At 39.5% G+C, this 21,077-nt stretch overlaps 1 protein-coding gene across 3 annotated transcripts in view; it reads right to left on the bottom strand.

Annotated features, from left to right (window-relative positions):
• RNASEH2B (ribonuclease H2 subunit B) overlaps nucleotides 1–21,077 on the bottom strand; it is a 67,505-nt gene that overhangs the window by 27,717 nt on the left and 18,711 nt on the right. Inside the window, exons 2-5 of one of the 3 annotated variants that reach the window (XM_068984535.1) lie at nucleotides 10,286–10,357; nucleotides 8,256–8,363; nucleotides 5,688–5,764; nucleotides 1,426–1,549 (exon numbers count right to left, since the gene is read on the bottom strand). In XM_068984535.1, the coding sequence (XP_068840636.1) occupies nucleotides 1,426–1,549; nucleotides 5,688–5,764; nucleotides 8,256–8,363; nucleotides 10,286–10,357 (381 nt within the window). Of the gene's footprint in view, nucleotides 1–1,425; nucleotides 1,550–5,687; nucleotides 5,765–8,255; nucleotides 8,378–10,285; nucleotides 10,358–21,077 lie in introns of all 3 variants that reach the window. The other 2 variants (XM_068984533.1, XM_068984534.1) reach the window with 2 other exon arrangements.

The following is a 21,077-nucleotide window of genomic DNA, read 5'->3' as shown; positions in this document are numbered from 1 at the left end:
TCCTCTGTACATGGAATTCTCCAGGCAAGAACACTGGAATGAGTTGCCATGTCCTTCTCTAACAGATATGCCCAACCCAGGGATGGAACCCAGATCTCCTAAACTACAGACAGATTATTTACCATCTGAGCCACCTGGGAAGCAGTGTTCTTGCCTGGAGAATCCCAGGGACGGGGGAGCCTGGTGGGCTGCTGTCTACGGGGTCGCACAGAGTCAGACACGACTGAAGCGACTTAGCAGCAGCAGCAGCAGTACTTAAACATTAGGAAAGAATTAAAACTCTCTAGTTAGAAGCCTTAATGATACTAACATTTACTGTGCACCCAGCACTCTCTGGGCACTGATTTACTTGTATTATTTCATTTAATTCCTGAAGTACCTCTTTGTGGTAGAAACTATTAAATTGTAATACCTAAACAATGTTCATATGCTGGTCATCAGAGATCTCAACACTCTAAAGCTAAGAGAAGGAAAGCTTCATTTTATGACTTAGAACAATTTTGAAGGGGACTAATTATAATGTATAGTAGAATATGAGGAGTACTCTTAACCCTTCAAACCCTTCATCTGGCACATTATGGATGCTGAAAAGTTTGAATGATTTACTCAAAACTATGTAGCAAATACATTTTTAATTTTTCTTGTAGGCCATCAGATCCTGCAATCAGATTACCAGGTTTTTCCTAAAGAAATTATTTCCCTGAGATTTAAAGCAAATATAACAAAATATTAAGAGTGGTTGATTATTAGGGTTGGGGACAAACAGTATTTGTAGTTTTTTACTCTGAGTTTTCCATTATTTTTAAATTTTTCAATCAAAAAATTGCTTCACCTGACCATGTATTTTCATTTTCAAAGCAGATATATCATAAACTTCTATACAGTGCATCCCTGCAAAACCCAGTTTTCACTTCCCTTACACTCTACTGCTGTTCCCCTAACTTGTCATTTGTCTCCATCAGAGTCAAAGCAAAGTAAGATGAAGGCCAGTATTTTACTTATGACTATCCCTAGAGCCTGGCTCTAGCGCTTCATATATGTGTCTTAGTAGGTGCTCAGTAAATGTTTCCTGAATCAATAAAGGCAAAGATTTTATGCAAGTTTTACACATGGAAACCCAAGGCAAAAAGCAGTTGAGGGACTTAGGCAAAGTCACAGCCTCGTTCAAAGAACGGAACTAAAGCCCGAGCCTCATGAACCCTGGCCCTGCAGGACACAGGCCACCATATTTCACTGGTCCAAACTTCGCAGACGGAACAAGCAGTGCAGTAGAGGAAGAATACCGACAAATGGAAGGGAATCTGAACCAGAACCCTTGCTATAACCCACAGGAATAAGCATCACATTCCGCGGGCCTTCCAGCTGCTGTGACCGGCTAGCTTCCCCAGCAGCCATCAGCCTGACTTCACAGGCCACATGCTATACCTTTCTCCTCTGTCACGTGTCGAAGTAACTTCTCAAGTTCAGGAAGTTTCAGCAACAAGATGCAATCCGGGAACATGTCATCCATCACAACTTGATCCAGGGGCTGAAACTTCCCCTGAAAAGACTGTAAGTCAGTCAGGAGGCAAGCACTCCAGTCAACAGACTCATACATTATTTTTAAAAAAAGAGAGAAAAAGATATATAATTTCATAGCTGGAACTTTAAACTAAGTTCCAAGCCATTTGTTCCCCCCAAGAACTCCCTCTATGGGGACAAGCTCCAGAACTGACTCTCAGCTCCCTTTAGAAAGCTCTTGAAAGCACTGGGGATCCATTGACAAGTGGCAAGAAAGGCTTCAGTTTAAATATTCTCTTTTTCCTAGATAGTAAGAATAATCCACAGGCTTCCCAAGTCTCACTGTCTTCAGATTCCTAGCTTAGTCTATTTTCTTCTGTGATCACCCGAAGTGTTAAATATTTAACTACTTTAAAACAATGATTTACTTATATGTAATGAACTATGCAGTCATGACAGAATCATTTCATAATAAACTACTGTTTCATTCTCCTTTTCTTTACCATGTATACACAAAAAGGTTCTGAAATAAGAAGTTTGTTTGAACATAAAGTCAGTAACAGCTGGGAGAGCTAGACAGAAGAATTATTTTTTACTGATCGTAAAATAAATTGTATATTTAAAAAAAAATAGGTCACCATTTCAAAAGTGAATGAAAGTCAAAGTGCTGTTCACTTAATTGTGTCCGACTCTTTGTGACCCCTGTGACTGTCACCCACCGGGCTCCTCTGTCCACAGAATTCTCCAGGCAAGAATATTAGAGTGGGTTGCCATTTCCTTCTCCAGGGGAATCTTCCTGACCCAGGGATCGAACCTGAATCTCTTGCACTGCAGGCAGTTTCTTTACCGTCTGAGCCACCAGGGAAGTCCCAAGTGAAAATGTTAGTTGCTCAGTGCTATTTTTCTTAATTAAATAGAGAAAGATCATATCTAAAATATAGGGGAGGAATATCTGAGTGCCTCATGGGCTATTTCAAGGGGCACTTAAAGTATTTGAGAAGAGACAGCAAAACAGTTTACAATGAAAGCCAACCACCACCACGAGCTTCATTCTACATCTGCCAACCTGAGCCAGTCATAGCACCCCCAGAGCCTCCCAGAGGGCCAAGGTGAGGATTAATTCACCAGTCAAGTCAGGTTCTTAATGGGAAACAGGGGAACAGTCGCCCTAAATGGGGGGAAGGCCTTGCATCAGCTCAGGTACTGAGGCTGGTCGGTGGCTTCCTCCTTGCTGGTATACCCTAGAAAACACCAGGAGTGGAAGGCCCCTGGAGTTGCCATCTTCTTCCCTGAACACTTCCAGGGCCTTCCTGGGGGTGACTAGAACCATTTCTGCTCCTCAGATATACATGGCTTAGTAGCCTCACTGCTCTCATGCCCTAATTATACTGGTTATCACAGCAGCTTCCAGATAAGGGGAAACATGATTAAACTAAGGAACAAAACTTCACTAAACCACACTAGAAAACAGAGTAAAGATTCAGGACAGGGGGAGAATATGAGAAAACAAGGTACATGAGGAGAAAGCACAATTTCGAATTTTAAGTCAGTTTCATTATTCAGTGTTTATCGCAAATTAAATTGATATAAATACAAAACAGGAGTTTTGGAAAATGGGCCTAAGCACTCAATGAGAACCCATCAGCTCTTAAACTATTGGGAAACATGTCGAGTGCAAAAACAAGATGTGGCTAAGTGTTTAAATAACACTATTCCTCGATGTTGTTATTCCGAAGGTTTTCAAGCTGTGGTTGGTGGCCCCTGGGAAGCCCCAGTACCCTTGCAGGGGGTCCACAAACTTCAAACTACTTTCATAATAATGCGATCATGTTGTCTGCATTTTCACTGTGCTAACATCTGCACTGACGACTCCAGTGCAAAGCTGGGGAAAACTGCTGGCTTTTCAGCACCAGTCACGATGGTGCCGGCGAACTGCCCAGTGGTCACTGTGTTCTTCACTGCATGGACAAGCAGTTATAAAAACGTCAGTTTACTTAAGGATTTCCTGGACCAAGCAGCAAAACAATTATTTTTATTTAAATTTTGACCCTGAGTGCAAGTCGGTTCAATGTTCTGTGTGATGAAAGTGAAGCGTGGCTAAAGCACTTCTGCTGTTGCTGAGGCTCAAGGAAATGCACTGTGTAACTATCTGAGTTGTGAGCAGAACTAGCTACCCTTTACTCAGATTTTCACCTGAAAACATCACTATGGACTATGGTTATTCAGACTTGAGTATCTGACAGAACATCAATGCAGTGAAACTGTCACTTAAAGGGAAAGACTGACAGTATTGTAGCCAATGAAAAAATTTGAACTTTAAACAAAAATTAGAATTGCAGAAAATTTGTATCTGTCTCTATGACATGCTTCCCAGCATTCAAAGAGTTTTCTAAAGAGATCACTCAGTTCAGTTCAGTTCAGTTGCTCAGTCGTGCCCGACTCTTTGTGGCCCCATGGACTGGAGGACACCAGGCTTCCCTGTCCATCACCAACTCCTGGAGCTCACTCAAACTCATGTCCATTGAGTTGGTGTTGCCATCCAACCATCTCATCCTGTCATCCCCTTCTCCTCCTGCCTTCAATCTTTCCCAGCATCAGGGTCTTTTCCAATGAGTCAGTTCTTCGCATCAGGTGGCCAAAGGATTGGAGCTTCAGCTTCAACATCAGTCCTTCCAATGAATATTCAGGACTGATTTAATTTAGGATTGACTGGTTGGATCTCCTTGCAGTCCAAGGGACTCTCAAGAGTCTTCTCCAACATCACAGTTCAAATGCATCAATTCTTCAGTGCCCTGCTTTCTTTATAGTCCAACTCTTACATCCATACATGACTACTGGAAAAACCATAGCTTTGACTAGATGGACCTTTGTCAGCAAAGTAGTGTCTCTGCTTTTTAATACGCTGTCTAGGTTGGTCAAAGTTTTTTTTTCCAAGGAGCAAGCATCTTTTAATTTCATGGCTGCAGTCACCATCTGCAGTGATTTTGGAGCCCAAAAAAATAGTCTGTCACTGTTTCCACTGTTTCCCCACCTATTTGCCATGAAGTGATGGGAACAGTTGCCATGATCTTAGGTTTTTTTTTTGAATGTTGAGTTTTAAGCCAGTTTTTTCACTCTCCTGTTTCACTTTCATCAGGAGGCTCTTCCGTTCCTCCAGTAATATTAAATTAACAAAGGTGTGTGTGTGTGCATGCGTGCATGTGTTCTGTGGACATTTGGAAGACCTGAAAAATTCAGTGAGACAATATTTTCCATATGGGCTTATGATTTTTATTTTCAAAATAAATAAATAAGACTATTTTTAAATTTCTCAGTTTTAATTTCTGATGTAGTCAATGAAACTGTACTGTTAATCACTCAGTTGTGTCTGACTCTTCGTGACCCCATAAACTATAGCCCACCAGAGTGCTCTGTCCATGGAATTCTCCAGGCAAGAATATTGTAGTGGGTTGCTAATCCTTTTCCAGCGGGTCTTCCTGACCCAGGGATTGAACCTGGGTCTCCAGCACTGCGCGTGGATTCTTTACCATCTGAGGCCCCTGGGAAGCCCAATGTAGTCGATATTGATAGATAAAACACACAGGAACAAAAAGCTCCTTGGGATCCTTAATAATTGTTAAGTGTAACGGTATCCTAGGACCAAAGTATTTCACAACCTCTGTTTGGAACTATTACTATTAATAAACTCTGTCTTTATATTACAAAGGTAAATTTTACTGTCTGGGATTTCTTAAGTCTCGGCTATAGCTTCCCCATTAATGAGCTTTTTGCTGGACACACACTCCAGTGTACCTATTTCACAGTCTCTCACAAAGAAAATGAAAGACAATAAATCTACTTTCTGCTCTTAAGGATTGAGGTCTTAACATCTGCACTGTATTTCAAAACGAATGAGGTTTTCATTGTTAGACTGTGTCAAACAAGGAAGGGAGGAAACACAGAGGGGTAGGCGGTTCTCAGAAGTCTCTGGTGAACCAGTCCAGAGGTCACGGTGCAGTGTCTCAGGCCTGCCGACCAGTGCTCCAATCCACACTGGCACACACGATGCAGGTGTACAACACCAACCAAGTTACATCTCAACTGTGGGGGATCTACACTGGGACCACTGTAAGGACAGAGAGGAAGTTAAACAACAAAAAAAGCTATTCTATTTCCCCACTGTCAATATCTCAACCTGGGAAACTCACCTCTTTATCGGCCTTTATAAGGTAGTGGAGAAGCAGAAACAGAGGGTCCACAGGTGTGGCAAAGTGAAGAAGACCTCCTATAGATTAAAAAGAGAATTCAATGTTCTGGAAAGACAACTGAGTCATTTCATCTTAATCCTAATGTGGAAACCATCCACTGAAAAATATATGTGAAACTCCAAATTCAAAAGCTCCCCCTATTCAGGCCCAAGAATCTCTCAAGGGCAGAATGTGGTCCCTGAGGTTCTACTCCAAAGAGCTTCAAATCCTGGTGCAGAGAGGGGAGCCAAGACACTCAACTGGATCTTCAACTTTCCATTTCTTCTTCAGAAATCATTTTTAACAGAGGTCCTCCTCTCCCCACCTCCCATTCTTCCCTCACCCCCCAAAAATAGCAGGGTTGGGGGGAGAGAGGACAGAATGTGAACCAGGCAAATATTAGGAAACCACTGTAAGTCCATCTACAGAGCTGCAGTCAAATGTACTTTCCTGTGCTTTTGAGGATGAAGCCATGGGAAAGTGGTTTTATTCCCTCTGTACATGGCTCCTTCTATGTGTTCTGGGCTCGCGGTCAATGACTCAAAGCTCAGAGGTTGTTACCCACCCCAGATCCTAACCATCCCCCAAAGGAAAAATGCAGGTGGGTAGGTGTCTAACAAGACTGAGCATAGGAAACTGGGATCTCTGCAGTCAGATGAGTGATGCTCACCAGGCTGAAAGGAAAACAGGCAAATCAAACTAACTAGGCCTCCTGGACCTTACTTTTCTTTAGTCTATCACATCCCCTCCAAACATCCCAGAATCCTTCCATGGAAGTGACACAGAAGAGCAATAAGCAATTCATTTATCTCCATACTTACCAATTTGGTTTCAGGAAACAGGTACTGATTTTTATTCTCTAACAGTGCAACCCAACTATACAGCCAAGAAATTCTAACCCTAAGTTATATACGTGAATACATTTCATAGTATGTTTAAGAAAAAATTAAGCGCATAATTTTATATGATGACCCTACTTAATGATTTTTTTTTTTAAAGTAGAAGGAAGTTTATGAAAACAAATCTATCAGAAACTCTAAGCCCAGTTTACATATGAGACATCTACTATATTCAGAAATTAGAAACAGGTTTCTCAACCTGAAAACAATATCCTAGTGGCCATTCTTAAAAACAGCTCCTTCTTCAAGGTTATGTTTAAAAAGAAGACTATGAAAAAAAAACAGGCACCTTTGCTGAGAACCAAAAACTAAACAAACAAAAAAAAAAAAGTCTATTAAAAAAAAAAGCAGGTACCAACTCAGACAGTTCAGAAGAGCTGGTCACTGCCTCTGAATGTTTTCCAGTTTCATCTGGATATTACTGTGTCTATGCAGCTAAACCCAAAGGCAAGTACACTACACTAGAAGTTGGAACTCTTATGTACTAGCAAATGAAAAATAAAAGGGAACAATAAAAAGGAAAGTATACTTGGCACCTACCACAGTCTACCATTGCCTTTTGGCAACTGAAAACCACTTCAAATGTTCTCATGCACACAGGTATATGAAATTCACCACCAGCAATAAACCCTTCTTCTGGATGCCTTACAAGAAAGGTCAAGAGGTCTTTCAACCTTAGTGCTAGGTGGCGGCTTAGACACTCGACAGAAGGCAGGGGCTTAGGAAGCAACAGAAACAAGACAAAGGAACAGCGGGAACTGAGATGGCCTCAACCACCCCAGGATACCCCTCCACCCCACCCCTGGCACCTCAGAACTGGCAGGGCTACATTTGGTATCCTGTCTCCTTCAGAGTCCACGATGACCCAAAACAAAGGAAAATGGAGAGAAACTGGGTGTTGGGTGTGTGTGTTGGGGTGTAGGGTGAAAGTGAGAGTCATTCAGTCTTGCCTGACTCTTTGTGACCCCCTGGACTATACAGTCCATGGAATTCTCCAGGCCAGAATACTGAAATGGGTAGCCTTTCCTTTCTCCTGGGATCTTCCCAAACCAGGGACTGAACCCAGGTCTCCCACATTGCAGGTGGATTCTTTACCAGCTGAGCCACAAGGGAAGCCCAGAGGATAGGGGAGGTGGGGGCTTGCAATGGTAATTTGTATGACAAAGCATTCAAAAATATCTTTGTTCTATTCTATTCTACTTTATTGATAGAAGCTATAGCAGTATCCATTTACAATGGAAACAAGATGTTAAAAAATTTGAAGACTCGCAAAAGGAGCTAAAAGAAGAGCAAAGAGTTTTAGTCAACACAGTGTGTACTCCATAGTACAAAAGTCATCTTACTTCTGACTCAGGGTGTGACAGTGTTTTAGGAGAAAAAAAATCAGAGTTGTTATTAATAGCTAAAAATTTCCTGACACCTAAGACACAAAGTTGTTGATCTAAACTTGTTCAAACCATCTTTCCTTTCTCCTTGATTAAACCCTACTCTGATGCCAGCAACAACAACAAAAAAAACAATTATGGACTGGACTCCGAGCCAGGCAGACTGTCTCAAGACTTCATGCGTGAAGGATGGCAATGTCAGCGTATGTGTTTAGTTAATGGAAATATATACACTAGTCACTTACCTGATTGAACTGATTCATTTATAAACCAAGAATGGTTTTTTTCCTTGAAAACTTTTATTTCAAACAGCTGCGGTAGACACATGTTGATCAAGTAAATGGCTCCTTCCCCTGTTAAGACAAATCTGTTTTTCATTTGTAAGTTTTCACACACACACACACACACTCAAAAGACTAATAGTTCTGAGAAATGTTCCTAATATGAACATAAACATACATACACAGTCTATACACAGTTACTCCAAGGAAAGCTCGTAGCTATTACACACAAATGCTTGTTTCCCAACTCTGTAATCCTCACTGAACTTAGACCAATAAATACAAAAGGGCAAATCATTTATCTTAACTGCTCCAAAGCCTCTCATTGAGTCCTCCATCACTCCTAAGCCACTCAAACCCAAATGGCTCGGTCAGATTAACTGAGTTGGCCTGTCAAGGGGTTGCAGCCTCCCACACCGAGGGACAAGACGGGGGTCTGCACACCCTAGAGGGGAGGCCCCCGGGAGGAAGGCCAGGGCCCACAACAGCAGCATACTTTCAGCCGTGAGGAGTCAGGAGAGCCATGCCCAACTAGATGAAAATCTCCCTTTCCTCAGAGTTCCCAAAAAAAGGACCAGTAGAAGGGGTGAGGACTGCACTCATCTGCGTGAATCCCTTCAATGCAGGAATTTCCTTCCAAACAGCAGAGTCGGGGCCCTAGAATCTATCTCAACTACATCTGGGCGTGTGCCCTTGGGGAAGCGCTACCACCCTTTCTGTACCTGTTTCCACGCCTGTAACGTGCGATACCGAACTGCCTCACCAGAGATTTTTTAAGGATTAAAAAGAGAATATGGACACGTAAAGCTCCTAGCACAGCACATTAGTTAGTGCTTAGCAAAGGTTAGCCTTTATCTTTCCATAGTCAGTACAGCAGTGTTGTCCATGGACATTTAGAATTTTCCAGGAAGCCTGGCTTTTATTTGTATTTTACCTTTGTTAAATGCTTTACTGGTTATCTAAGATTTCTCTTGCAAAAACACTTCACACCTCATCTTACATTTATGCATACTAAGGAATTCCAAATAATGTAGCTGACTGATTACATCCAATTTCATTATGAGGAAAAGGAAACTGGAATGAATTTCTGCCTCTCTTGCTACTTCTATTTACGTGTCCTTCCAACAACAGTAACAACGCGGCACTGCCCGCTGATGCCTCTTGCTGTCACTATTCAGTATGACAATCCCCAGGAGGACGACCTAGTCTGCTAAATATCAGACAGCTATTTAAAACTTTGTAAAATTAATAAGAACCTTATAAATCTCGTAAAATAAACTGATGGAAAAACAATTTCACAAAGATAAATAATGTCATCAATATCACCATATATTTAGTATATTTTAATACTTTTGCCAGAAAATGATAAGACAAAGGAAAATACACTGAGTGTAGAGTTAAAATTATTCCTGATAAGATGTGTATTTCCTCAAAATACAATGTTTTTTAATGCAAAAAAAAAAAATCACCCTTGACAGGAAATATATATATACTACTTTTTGGTCTGAACAAAATAAGGGAAGTACAGCTAAAAATGAAAGTATTCAAAACCTTGGCATGTCCAGTAAAAGCCTCCCCTGCCCCTTGTTTAAACTTGGGTTATTTATTTTACTTTATAACATGAGTATAAATGGAATCATATTGGATAGCTACTTTAAGAAAAGCTGGCTTTAAAAGGCCAAGGAAAACTCATCTGTTTTCAGAGAGAAATCAAACATGCTATGCTTTTTTGTTTTGCCAGCATTTCTGATGAATAAACAGTTCTATGGATTAAAATTATGAAGAAATTTAAAAAAACGTTCAGGTCAAGTGAATTATCTTAGAAGACTGGTTATGTCATCAGCTCGCTTTTGTCATCACGTAATATGTTTTACCTTTAAAAGCTAGACAGGGAGAAAAAACATGAGAAGACAAATAAATGTACACACTTTTCAGCCACAACGTTTTAAAAATGTTCAAGTTATCAGGGGAGAAGGGAGGAGAGGGGCACTTACCTGAACATGGGTTAGCCAGTTTTACAAACACAAGCCCACTTTTCATCTTCTTTGAAGCATCCTTCAAATATTCTGGAAAGAAATACGTTGTAAAATTAGAAGACCGCTGCTTTGTTGCTCACTTGGCTCTTTTTCCTTCTTCTCTTTATATGATTTTTCTTTCTAAAAATCTTAGCTCTGTTCTACTGCTTATAAACTATGTGATGTTGTGCAAATTACCAATTTCTCTGAGAAGTGCAGTGGAATCTAAGGTAGTTTTAGTTTACTTCTTGGAGAAGTGACGAGGAGCAGGACTCAGATGGCCGGCTTAAACCTTGGCTCAGCCACCTGACTGCTCTGTCACCTCAGGCAAGATTCCTCATGTCCTGTCTCAGGTGTCACATTTATAAAATGATGACGATGGACGGATACCTGCCTTTCAAAGGATTAAATGAGCTAATCTGTTGAAAGTTCTTAACGTACTCAGACAAACAGAAACCCAAAATAAATGATAGCTTTTATTACTTTAATTATTTTATTGTTACTATTATTATGAAATAGAACATTTAAAAGATAAATATTTCCTATAAATTTATGTTTTTTGCCCGTAATTATGATTACCTAACTCATGTTCTCTGTCCATTTTTTTAGTAGGACATTTATATTTACTACCTTATTAGGAGTCTTTATACAGTAAGGATATAAACTCATTTTTTAGTGATTTTTTTCAGGGGGCAGGGGAAGGGGCTTGTGTGGTGGGGCTTGCAAGATCTGTTCCCTGACCAGGGATTTGACCTGGGCCAGAGCAGCAAAAGTCTCCAATCCTAGCCAGTAGGCCATCAGGGAGCTCCCTGTTTTTAATGATTATTTTGCCACTTAGGAGATAAAAAAATCTTTGCGTAATCTTATCAATATTTTCCTTCATGATTATCCCTTTTGTGTCCTACTTAGAAAGTCCTTCTCTTCCTCAAGACTATCTGAATTGCCCTTATTTTCTTCTAATGCTTTTAAATTATATTTAACCTATTTGGAATACATCCCCTATAAAATAAGAGGAGGAGATTTCCAATTTTCACTTTTGTAGTGAGCTGTCCACTTGTTTCCACATCATCTACTGAGTGCGCACGTGCTAAGTGGCTTCAATCGTGTCTGACTCTTTGGGACCCTCATGGACTGTAGCCCACCAGGGCTCCTCTTCCATGGGATTTTCCAGGTAAGAATACAACAGTCCAGAGTAGGTGGCCATGCCCTCCTCACATCCACTGAATAACCTAAGTTAAATGTTTAAGACACATTTATAAGTCTGTTTGTGGACACTGTACTTTGACCCACGAGTCTACGGCTGTATTAGCATTAGTATTTCAATATCTTAATTACTATAGCTTTAAAAGACATTTTAACATCTGTTGAGCTAAATCCTCTCATTGCTTTCTCTACAATATTTTAAAGTTTAAATCACTTAGATTAAAACATAAAAACCATGACAATTTTATTTATAGCATTCTCACATATTTTCAGTGGCGTATTTAAACCCATTGAAAGAATCTCTCTCCAGAAGACCCTGGACCAGGACCCTCTCTCCAGGGACCCTCCAAGGGACCCTGATTAACAAGGGAGCAATAACCTGCCAAAGAGTAAATCAGAGAGCTGTGGGGAAGGAGAGGGACTCACAGTCATGTTTACTTTCTACAGCCCCCTCTTTATTGCACTTCAGATCTTCATAAACTTAAACATAGCAAACATGTTTAGAAACTGGCTTACGCATAAATGGTCTAAATACAACATTTTTCTCAATAGTGACAAATATACAAACAACAACAACAACAAAAAACTCCTAATTTTGAGACTTTTACTTGCAACCAAATGGAATAAAAGAAACCCAATTTAACGACCAAAAACAAAAATGAAAAGGACAAAAATAGGCAAAACAACTATTTTCAGTACACTGAGGATGAAGCGATACAGGAGAGTGACGTCTGAGAGATGAGAAACAAATGAGGGGAGCCCTGTCGCCCCAGCTTACTGCCATGAGAGAGCTCCCACGCCCACGGTGCAGAATGGGAGATCCCGGCTGAAGCCTGGCGGACTCCCTGAGCTGAAGAGACGGAGAGGAGAGTTCTCAGGGCGCCACGGCTAGAATTCCCAAGTCAGCAAAGGAGCGAGCTACAGCAGAGAAAACCCCGGAGACCTGTAAAGGGTACACAGCTCGAACATTCAGCAGAGTACTGCTCAGTGCGTGCACGGATCTGCCAAAGGGTGGGAGAAAAACCGGCCAAAGAGATTAGAGGGAACAGTGCCCGAGGTTCACACGGGGCCCTGCACTGGGCCTGTTCCCAGGCAGACTGGAAAACCTTATAATTCAGAAGACACTGGGCACAGCACTCAAAAGGGTCCTGCCTCGGTGGTAAGGGGCCAACGGCCCTTGACGAAATGCTGCCAGTCCCGCCGAACGAATTCTAAAAGCAGGACCTAAGAGAACCAACTATTTCAAGTACCTCCACTGTGTCCCAGAACGAAGCTTGAGGTTATTTAAGGAATACAAATACATTCATCTGGCAAAAAGGTAAAAGTCACAATGTCTGGTGTCTAATCAAATATTACTAGGCATTCAAAGAAGCAAAGAAATGTGACCCACAATGAGAAAATAAATAAATCAATTACTGAGAGGGGGTACTGACATTAGATACAGATGTTAAACTTGTAGAGATAAAAGAATTAAAAACAGTATTCCTCAGGTACTAAAAAACTAGAGACATAGAAGATTTTTTTAAGACCCAAGTTGAGATGAAAAATATACCAGATGCAATTAATGGCATAAGAAAAGGTTAATAAACTTGAAGACACAGCAACAGAAACTATCTAAAATGAAAACACAGAAAAAAAAAAAAGAACTAAAAATAAAATATTAGCAAACTGTAGGACAAGTTCAAGCATCCTAATAATATATGTGCAATTGGAGCTCCTGAAAGAGAAGGGGGGAGAAACAAGAAACTTGGGAGAAAGTACGGCAGAATATTTTTGAATTTGATGAAAACTATAAACCTAAACATTCAAGAAGTTCAATAAACCCAAAGCACAAGAAACGGGAATAAAACTATGCATCAGAATCAACAGTTCAAAACCAGTACTAAAGAAAACATCTTAAAAGCAGAGAGAAAACAATGACACTATGTATTGAAACACAAAGTTTAAAATGAGCAAATTTCTTATTGGAAACAATGTAAAGCAGAAGATAATGGAGAAATGTCTTTAAAATACTAAAAGAAGTTCTCTGCAACTCGGTAGCCAGGGGTGGAAGGAAGCCGCAGCCGAAACCCCAAGGCAGCCCCGGCGCTGCCCTGTCCCACCGTCTCATCTCTCCCCCCTCGACTTTCTGAGGCCTTAAGGCTGGAAGGCAACCTCTCAGATAGCCATGAGGAAGTGCTCCAAAGAGTGAACCTCTATGAGCGTCCCTCAATGCGGAGAAACTTTTCGTCTTTAACCTAGATGTTTTATCATCGGTGCTGTATAGATGGAGAAGTCTAGAGGCTACTGTAAAAATAAAACTGAAGACCAGAAGCAGGAGGCTTAAATCCAAAGCCTGAAAACATTAGAGAACTCTTGAATTCACGGAACATTAAGCAATAGGAGCTCATCACATGCCTTCATACCTACACTGAAACCAAGCTCCACCCAAGGGCCAACAAGTTCCAAAACAAGACATACCGCTCAAATTCTCCAGCAACACAGGAACACTCCCCTGAGCTTCAATATATAGGCAGCTCAAAATTATTCCAAAACCTTTGATGTCTCATAACCCATTACTGGTCACTCCACTGCACTCCAGAGAGAAGAAACCCAGCTACACCCACCAGAACTCCAACACAAGCCTCCCTAACCAGGAAACCTTGACAAGCCACTGATAGAACCCCACCCACAGTGCGGAAGCTCCATAATAAAGGGAACTCCACAAATTACCAGAATATAAAAAGGCCACCCCAAACGCAGCAATATAACCAAGATGAAGAGACAGAGGAATACTCAGCAGGTAAAGGAACAGGAGAGTTGCCCACCAAACCAAACCAAAGAGGAAGAAGTCGGGAATCTACCTGAGAAGGAATTCCGAATATTGATAGTGAAAATGATCCAAAATCTTGAAATCAAAATGGAATCACAGATAAATAGCCTAGAGACAAGGATTGAGAAGATGCAAGAAAGGTTTAACAAGGACCTAGAAGAAATAAAAAAGAGTCAAAATATAATGAATAACGCAATAAATGAGATCAGAAACACTCTGGAGGCAACAAATAGTAGAATAACGGAGGCAGAAGATAGGATTAGTGAAATAGAAGATAGAATGGTAGAAATAAATGATTCAGAGAGGAAACAAGAAAAACGAATTAAAAGAAATGAGGACAATCTCAGAGACCTCCAGGACAACATGAAACGCTCCAACATTCGAATTATAGGAGTCCCAGAAGAAGAAGACAGAAAGAAAGATCATGAGAAAATCCTTGAGGAGATAATAGTTGAAAACTTCCCTAAAATGGGGAAGGAAATAATCTCCCAAGTCCAAGAAACACAGAGAGTTCCAAACAGGATAAACCCAAGGCGAAACACCCCAAGACACATATTAATCAAATTAACAAAGATCAAACACAAAGAACAAATATTAAAAGCAGCAAGGGAAAAACAACATATAACACACAAGGGGATTCCCATAAGGATAACAGCTGATCTTTCAATAGAAACTCTTCAGGCCAGGAGGGAATGGCAAGACATACTTAAAGTGATGAAAGACAATAACCTACAGCCCAGATTACTGTACCCAGCAAGGATCTCATTCAAATATGAAGGAGAAATCAAAAGCTTTACAGACAAGCAAAAGCTGAGAGAATTCAGCAACACCAAACCAGCTCTCCAACAAATTCTAAAGGATATTCTCTAGACAGGAAACACGAAAAGGGTGTATAAACCCGAACCCAAAACAATAAAGTAAATGGTAACTGGATCATACTTATCAATAATTACCTTAAACGTAAATGGGTTGAACGCCCCAACCAAAAGGCAAAGACTGGCCGAATGGATACAAAAACAAGACCCCTCTATATGCTGCTTACAAGAGACCCACCTCAAAACAAGGGACACATACAGACTGAAAGTGAAGGGCTGGAAAAAGATATACCACGCAAATAGAGACCAAAAGAAAGCAGGAGTGGCAATACTCATATCCGATAAAATAGACTTTAAAACAAAGGCTGTGAAAAGAGACAAAGAAGGCCACTACATAATGATCAAAGGATCAATCCAAGAAGAAGATATAACAATTATAAATATATATGCACCCAATATAGGAGCACCGCAATATGTAAGACAAATGCTAACAAGTATGAAAGGGGAAATCAACAATAACACAATAATAGTGGGAGACTTTAATACCCCACTCACACCTATGGACAGATCAACTAAACAGAAAATTAACAAAGAAACGCAAACTTTAAATGATACATTAGATCAGTTAGACCTAATTGATATGTCTAATGTCTATAGGACATTTCACCCCAAAACAACGAATTTCACCTTTTTTTCAAGTGCTCATGGAACCTTCTCCAGGATAGATCACATCCTGGGCCACAAATCTAAACTTGATAAATTCAAAAACATCGAAATCATTCCAAGCATCTTTTCTGACCATAATGCATTAAGATTAGATCTCAATTACAGGAGAAAAACTACTAAAAATTCCAACATATGGAGGTTGAACAACACACTTCTGAATAACCAACAAATCACAGAAGAAATCAAAAAAGAAATCAAAATATGCATAGAAACTAATGAAAATGAAAACACAACAACCCAAAACCTGTGGGACACTATAAAAGCAGTGCTAAGAGGAAAGTTCATAGCAATACAGGCATACCTCAAGAAACAAGAAAAAAGTCAAATAAATAACCTAACTCTACAACTAAAGCAACTAGAAAAGGAAGAATTGGAGAACCCCAGAGTTAGTAGAAGGAAAGAAATCTTAAAAATTAGGGCAGAAATAAATGCTAAAGAAACAAAAGAGACCATAGCAAAAATCAACAAAGCCAAAAGCTGGTTCTTTGAAAGGATAAATAAAATTGACAAACCACTAGCCAGACTCATCAAGAAGCAAAGAGAGAAAAATCAAATCAATAAAATTAGAAATGAAAATGGAGAGATCACAACAGACAACACAGAAATACAAAGGATCATAAGAGACTACTATCAGCAGTTGTATGCCAATAAAATGGACAACGTGGAAGAAATGGACAAATTCTTAGAAAAGTACAATTTTCCAAAACTGAACCAGGAAGAAATAGAAAATCTTAACAGACCCATCACAAGCACGGAAATTGAAACTGTAATCAGAAATCTTCCAGCAAACAAAAGCCCAGGTCCAGACGGCTTCACAGCTGAATTCTACCAAAAATTTCGAGAAGAGCTAACACCTATCCTACTCAAACTCTTCCAGAAAATTGCAGAGGAAGGTAAACTTCCAAACTCATTCTATGAGGCCACCATCACCCTAATACCAAAACCTGACAAAGATGTCACAAAAAAAGAAAACTACAGGCCAATATCACTGATGAACATAGATGCAAAAATCCTCAACAAAATTCTAGCAATCAGAATCCAACAACACATTAAAAAGATCATACACCATGACCAAGTGGGCTTTATCCCAGGGATGCAAGGATTCTTCAATATCCGCAAATCAATCAATGTAATTCACCACATTAACAAATTGAAAAATAAAAACCATATGATTATCTCAATAGATGCAGAGAAGGCCTTTGACAAAATTCAACATCCATTTATGATAAAAACTCTCCAGAAAGCAGGAATAGAAGGAACATACCTCAACATAATAAAAGCTATATATGACAAACCCACAGCAAACATTATCCTCAATGGTGAAAAATTGAAAGCATTTCCCCTAAAGTCAGGAACAAGACAAGGGTGTCCACTTTCACCGCTACTATTCAACATAGTTCTGGAAGTTTTGGCCACAGCAATCAGAGCAGAAAAAGAAATCAAAGGAATCCAAATTGGAAAAGAAGAAGTAAAACTCTCACTGTTTGCAGACGACATGATCCTCTACATGGAAAACCCTAAAGACTCCACCAGAAAATTACTAGAGCTCATCAATGAATATAGTAAAGTTGCAGGATATAAAATCAACACACAGAAATCCCTTGCATTCCTATACACTAATAATGAGAAAGTAGAAAAAGAAATTAAGGAAACAATTCCATTCACCATTGCAATGAAAAGAATAAAATACTTAGGAATATATCTACCCAAAGAAACTAAAGACCTATATATAGAAAACTATAAAACACTGATGAAAGAAATCAAAGAGGACACTAATAGATGGAGAAATATACCATGTTCATGGATTGGAAGAATCAATATAGTGAAAATGAGTATACTACCCAAAGCAATTTACAAATTCAATGCAATCCCTATCAAGCTACCAGCCATATTTTTCACAGAACTAGAACAAATAATTTCAAGATTTGTATGGAAATACAAAAAACCTCGAATTGCCAAAGCAATCTTGAGAAAGAAGAATGGAACTGGAGGAATCAACTTGCCTGACTTCAGGCTATACTACAAAGCCACAGTCATCAAAACAGTATGGTACTGGCATAAAGACAGACATATAGATCAATGGAACAAAATAGAAAGCCCAGAGATAAATCCACACACATATGGACACCTTATCTTTGACAAAGGAGGCAAGAATATACAATGGAGTAAAGACAATCTCTTTAACAAGTGGTGCTGGGAAAACTGGTCAACCACTTGTAAAAGAATGAAACTAGATCACTTTCTAACACCGCACACAAAAATAAACTCAAAATGGATTAAAGATCTAAATGTAAGACCAGAAACTATAAAACTCCTAGAGGAGAACATAGGCAAAACACTCTCAGACATACATCACAGCAGGATCCTCTATGATCCACCTCCCAGAATTCTGGAAATAAAAGCAAAAATAAACAAATGGGATCTAATTAAAATTAAAAGCTTCTGCACAACAAAGGAAACTATAAGCAAGGTGAAAAGACAGCCTTCTGAATGGGAGAAAATAATAGCAAATGAAGCAACTGACAAACAACTAATCTCAAAAATATACAAGCAACTTATGCAGCTCAATTCCAGAAAAATAAACGACCCAATCAAAAAATGGGCCAAAGAACTAAATAGACATTTCTCCAAAGAAGACATACAGATGGCTAACAAACACATGAAAAGATGCTCAACATCACTCATTATCAGAGAAATGCAAATCAAAACCACAATGAGGTACCACTTCACACCAGTCAGAATGGCTGCGATCCAAAAATCTGCAAGCAATAAATGCTGGAGAGGGTGTGGAGAAAAGGGAACCCTCCTACACTGTTGGTGGGAATGCAAACTAGTACAGCCACTATGGAGAACAGTGTGGAGATTCCTTAAAAAATTGCAAATAGAACAGCAGCAATCCCACTGCTGGGCATACACACCGAGGAAACCAGAATTGAGAGACACATGTACCCCAATGTTCATCGCAGCACTGTTTATAATAGCCAGGACATGGAAACAACCTAGATGTCCATCAGCAGATGAATGGATAAGAAAGCTGTGGTACATATACACAATGGAGTATTACTCAGCCATTAAAAAGAATACATTTGACTCAGTTCTGATGAGATGGATGAAACTGGAGCCGATTATACAGAGTGAAGTAAGCCAGAAAGAAAAACACCAATACAGTATACTAACACATATATATGGAATTTAGAAAGATGGCAATGACGACCCTGTATGCAAGACAGGAAAAAAGACACAGTGGTGTATAACGGACTTTTGGACTCAGAGGGAGAGGGAGAGGGTGGGATGATTTTGGAGAATGGCATTCTATCATGTATACTATCATGTAAGAATTGAATTGCCAGTCTATGTCTGACGCAGGATACAGCATGCTTGGGGTTGGTGCATGGGGATGACTCACTGAGATATTATGGGGAGGGAGGTGGGAGGGGGGTTCATGTTTGGGAACACATGTAAAAATTAAAGATTTTAAAATTAAAAAAAAAGAAAAAAAAAAAGAAGTGAAAGATTAAATAAATAAAGATGAACTAGAAGCTTCAAAAAAAAAAATACTAAAAGAACACATGATGAAATCACAGAAAATACCCTTGAAAAGTGGAGGTGGTCAACAGATTCTTTCAGACATACAAAGGCTGGAAAAAATAATCATCAATGGACCCACACAACAAGGAATGCTAAGGGAAGTTCTGCTAGAAGGAACAGGAAACCCCAGGAAAACAGGAATCTAAACAAAGGAATGAGAAACACTGGTAATGGTGACTGCAGAGGTAAATAACTTTTTTTTATTATTTAAACCTCTTTAAAGATCACTGGCTAAACAAAAATAACAATTTCGTGCAGCAGGGTTTATAATCTATGCATAAATGAAATATACGACAATAATAGCATAAAGACCAGGACGGGAGAAATGAAAACACACCATTGAACGTTTTTTTGTACTATATGTGGGGTGGTGTTACATCACTTGAAGGTAGATGTAATCATTTAAATATGTGGACAGTAAACCCAAAAGCGCCAGTAAAAACTACAAAACAAAACAAAAATGGTATCACTAAAAAGACAACAATGGAGATGAAACAGAATCATGAAAAGCACTGAATTCAAAAGAAGGCAGAAAGGGAGTTAAAGCAGTACAAAGAACAGATGAAACAAATGAAAACAAATAGCAAAATAAAAGGCTCAAACCTAACCACATCGGTAATCACATTCAAGGTAAACGGAGTGAACATTCCATTGAAAGGGCAGAAATTGTCAGACCAGGTAAACAAGTAAGATAAAATTATATGCACCCTATAAGAAACACGTTTTATATCTAAAGACACATGTTGACTGAAAGGAGGAAGAATGAGTGTGGTTATCATGCTAAACTAATTAAAGAAGAGATGCAATGGCTCTGTTAATAACGGACAAAAGATATGGCCAGGGATAAAGAAGGCTATTTCATAATGATGGATCAGGAGGATACCCTAGATGTTTCCAGTTACACACACAGAGAGCTTTAAGATACACAGAGCAGAAACTGACAGAACCGTTTGCCCTACCTCTAATCCTGGGCAACCGCTAATCCGTTCTCCGTCTCGAAAATGCTGTCATTTTGAGAATGCTATGTAAACGGAACCATACAGACTCAATTCTAAGAAATCTTTTAAGGCTTTCTTTTCTGCAGCTTACAAAAACATAAAGGATAAGGGTTAGCACTGTTAACGACGATTCCAGGAGACTGCAGCCGGTTGCGGTCTCCTCTCCTTCCCCCTCCTGCCTGCTGTTTCTCACTTCCCCAGAGTCACATTCCTTCATTCTGTCTTAAGGCAGAGAAAAGGTGACCTCTCTTTTTCAGCAAGACAGACTTTATTTTATTTTGGTATGACAGTAAATATTTCAACTTGAACGTGGCAGATTATTATTGATTCTTGTTTCTTTCTGTTTTTCAATTGAAAACTGTGCTTCTAGTGATGCCTGCCAGTTCCCACCCTTCCCTTCCCCTCCCAGAGCTTAAAATAATCAAACTTTACAAATATCCAAAATCTTAAAAAGATATTTGTAATAACCATTCAAGGGAAGCAGTGTTTCTATTTTTCCCAGGAAGAGCAGTAAGTCCAGAGGATTAGCTATAGCCTAACATGTCAGACTATAAGAACTCTGGAATTACTAAGTACAAATAAATACTGACATTAATGTGTTCTGCTGCAAATGCCAGAGTGCTCTGAAA

The sequence above is a fragment of the Capricornis sumatraensis genome, chromosome 12 (assembly GCF_032405125.1).
Source record: "Capricornis sumatraensis isolate serow.1 chromosome 12, serow.2, whole genome shotgun sequence".
Classification (NCBI taxonomy): domain Eukaryota; kingdom Metazoa; phylum Chordata; class Mammalia; order Artiodactyla; family Bovidae; genus Capricornis; species Capricornis sumatraensis.
This window is presented reverse-complemented; position numbering and strand designations above follow the sequence as displayed.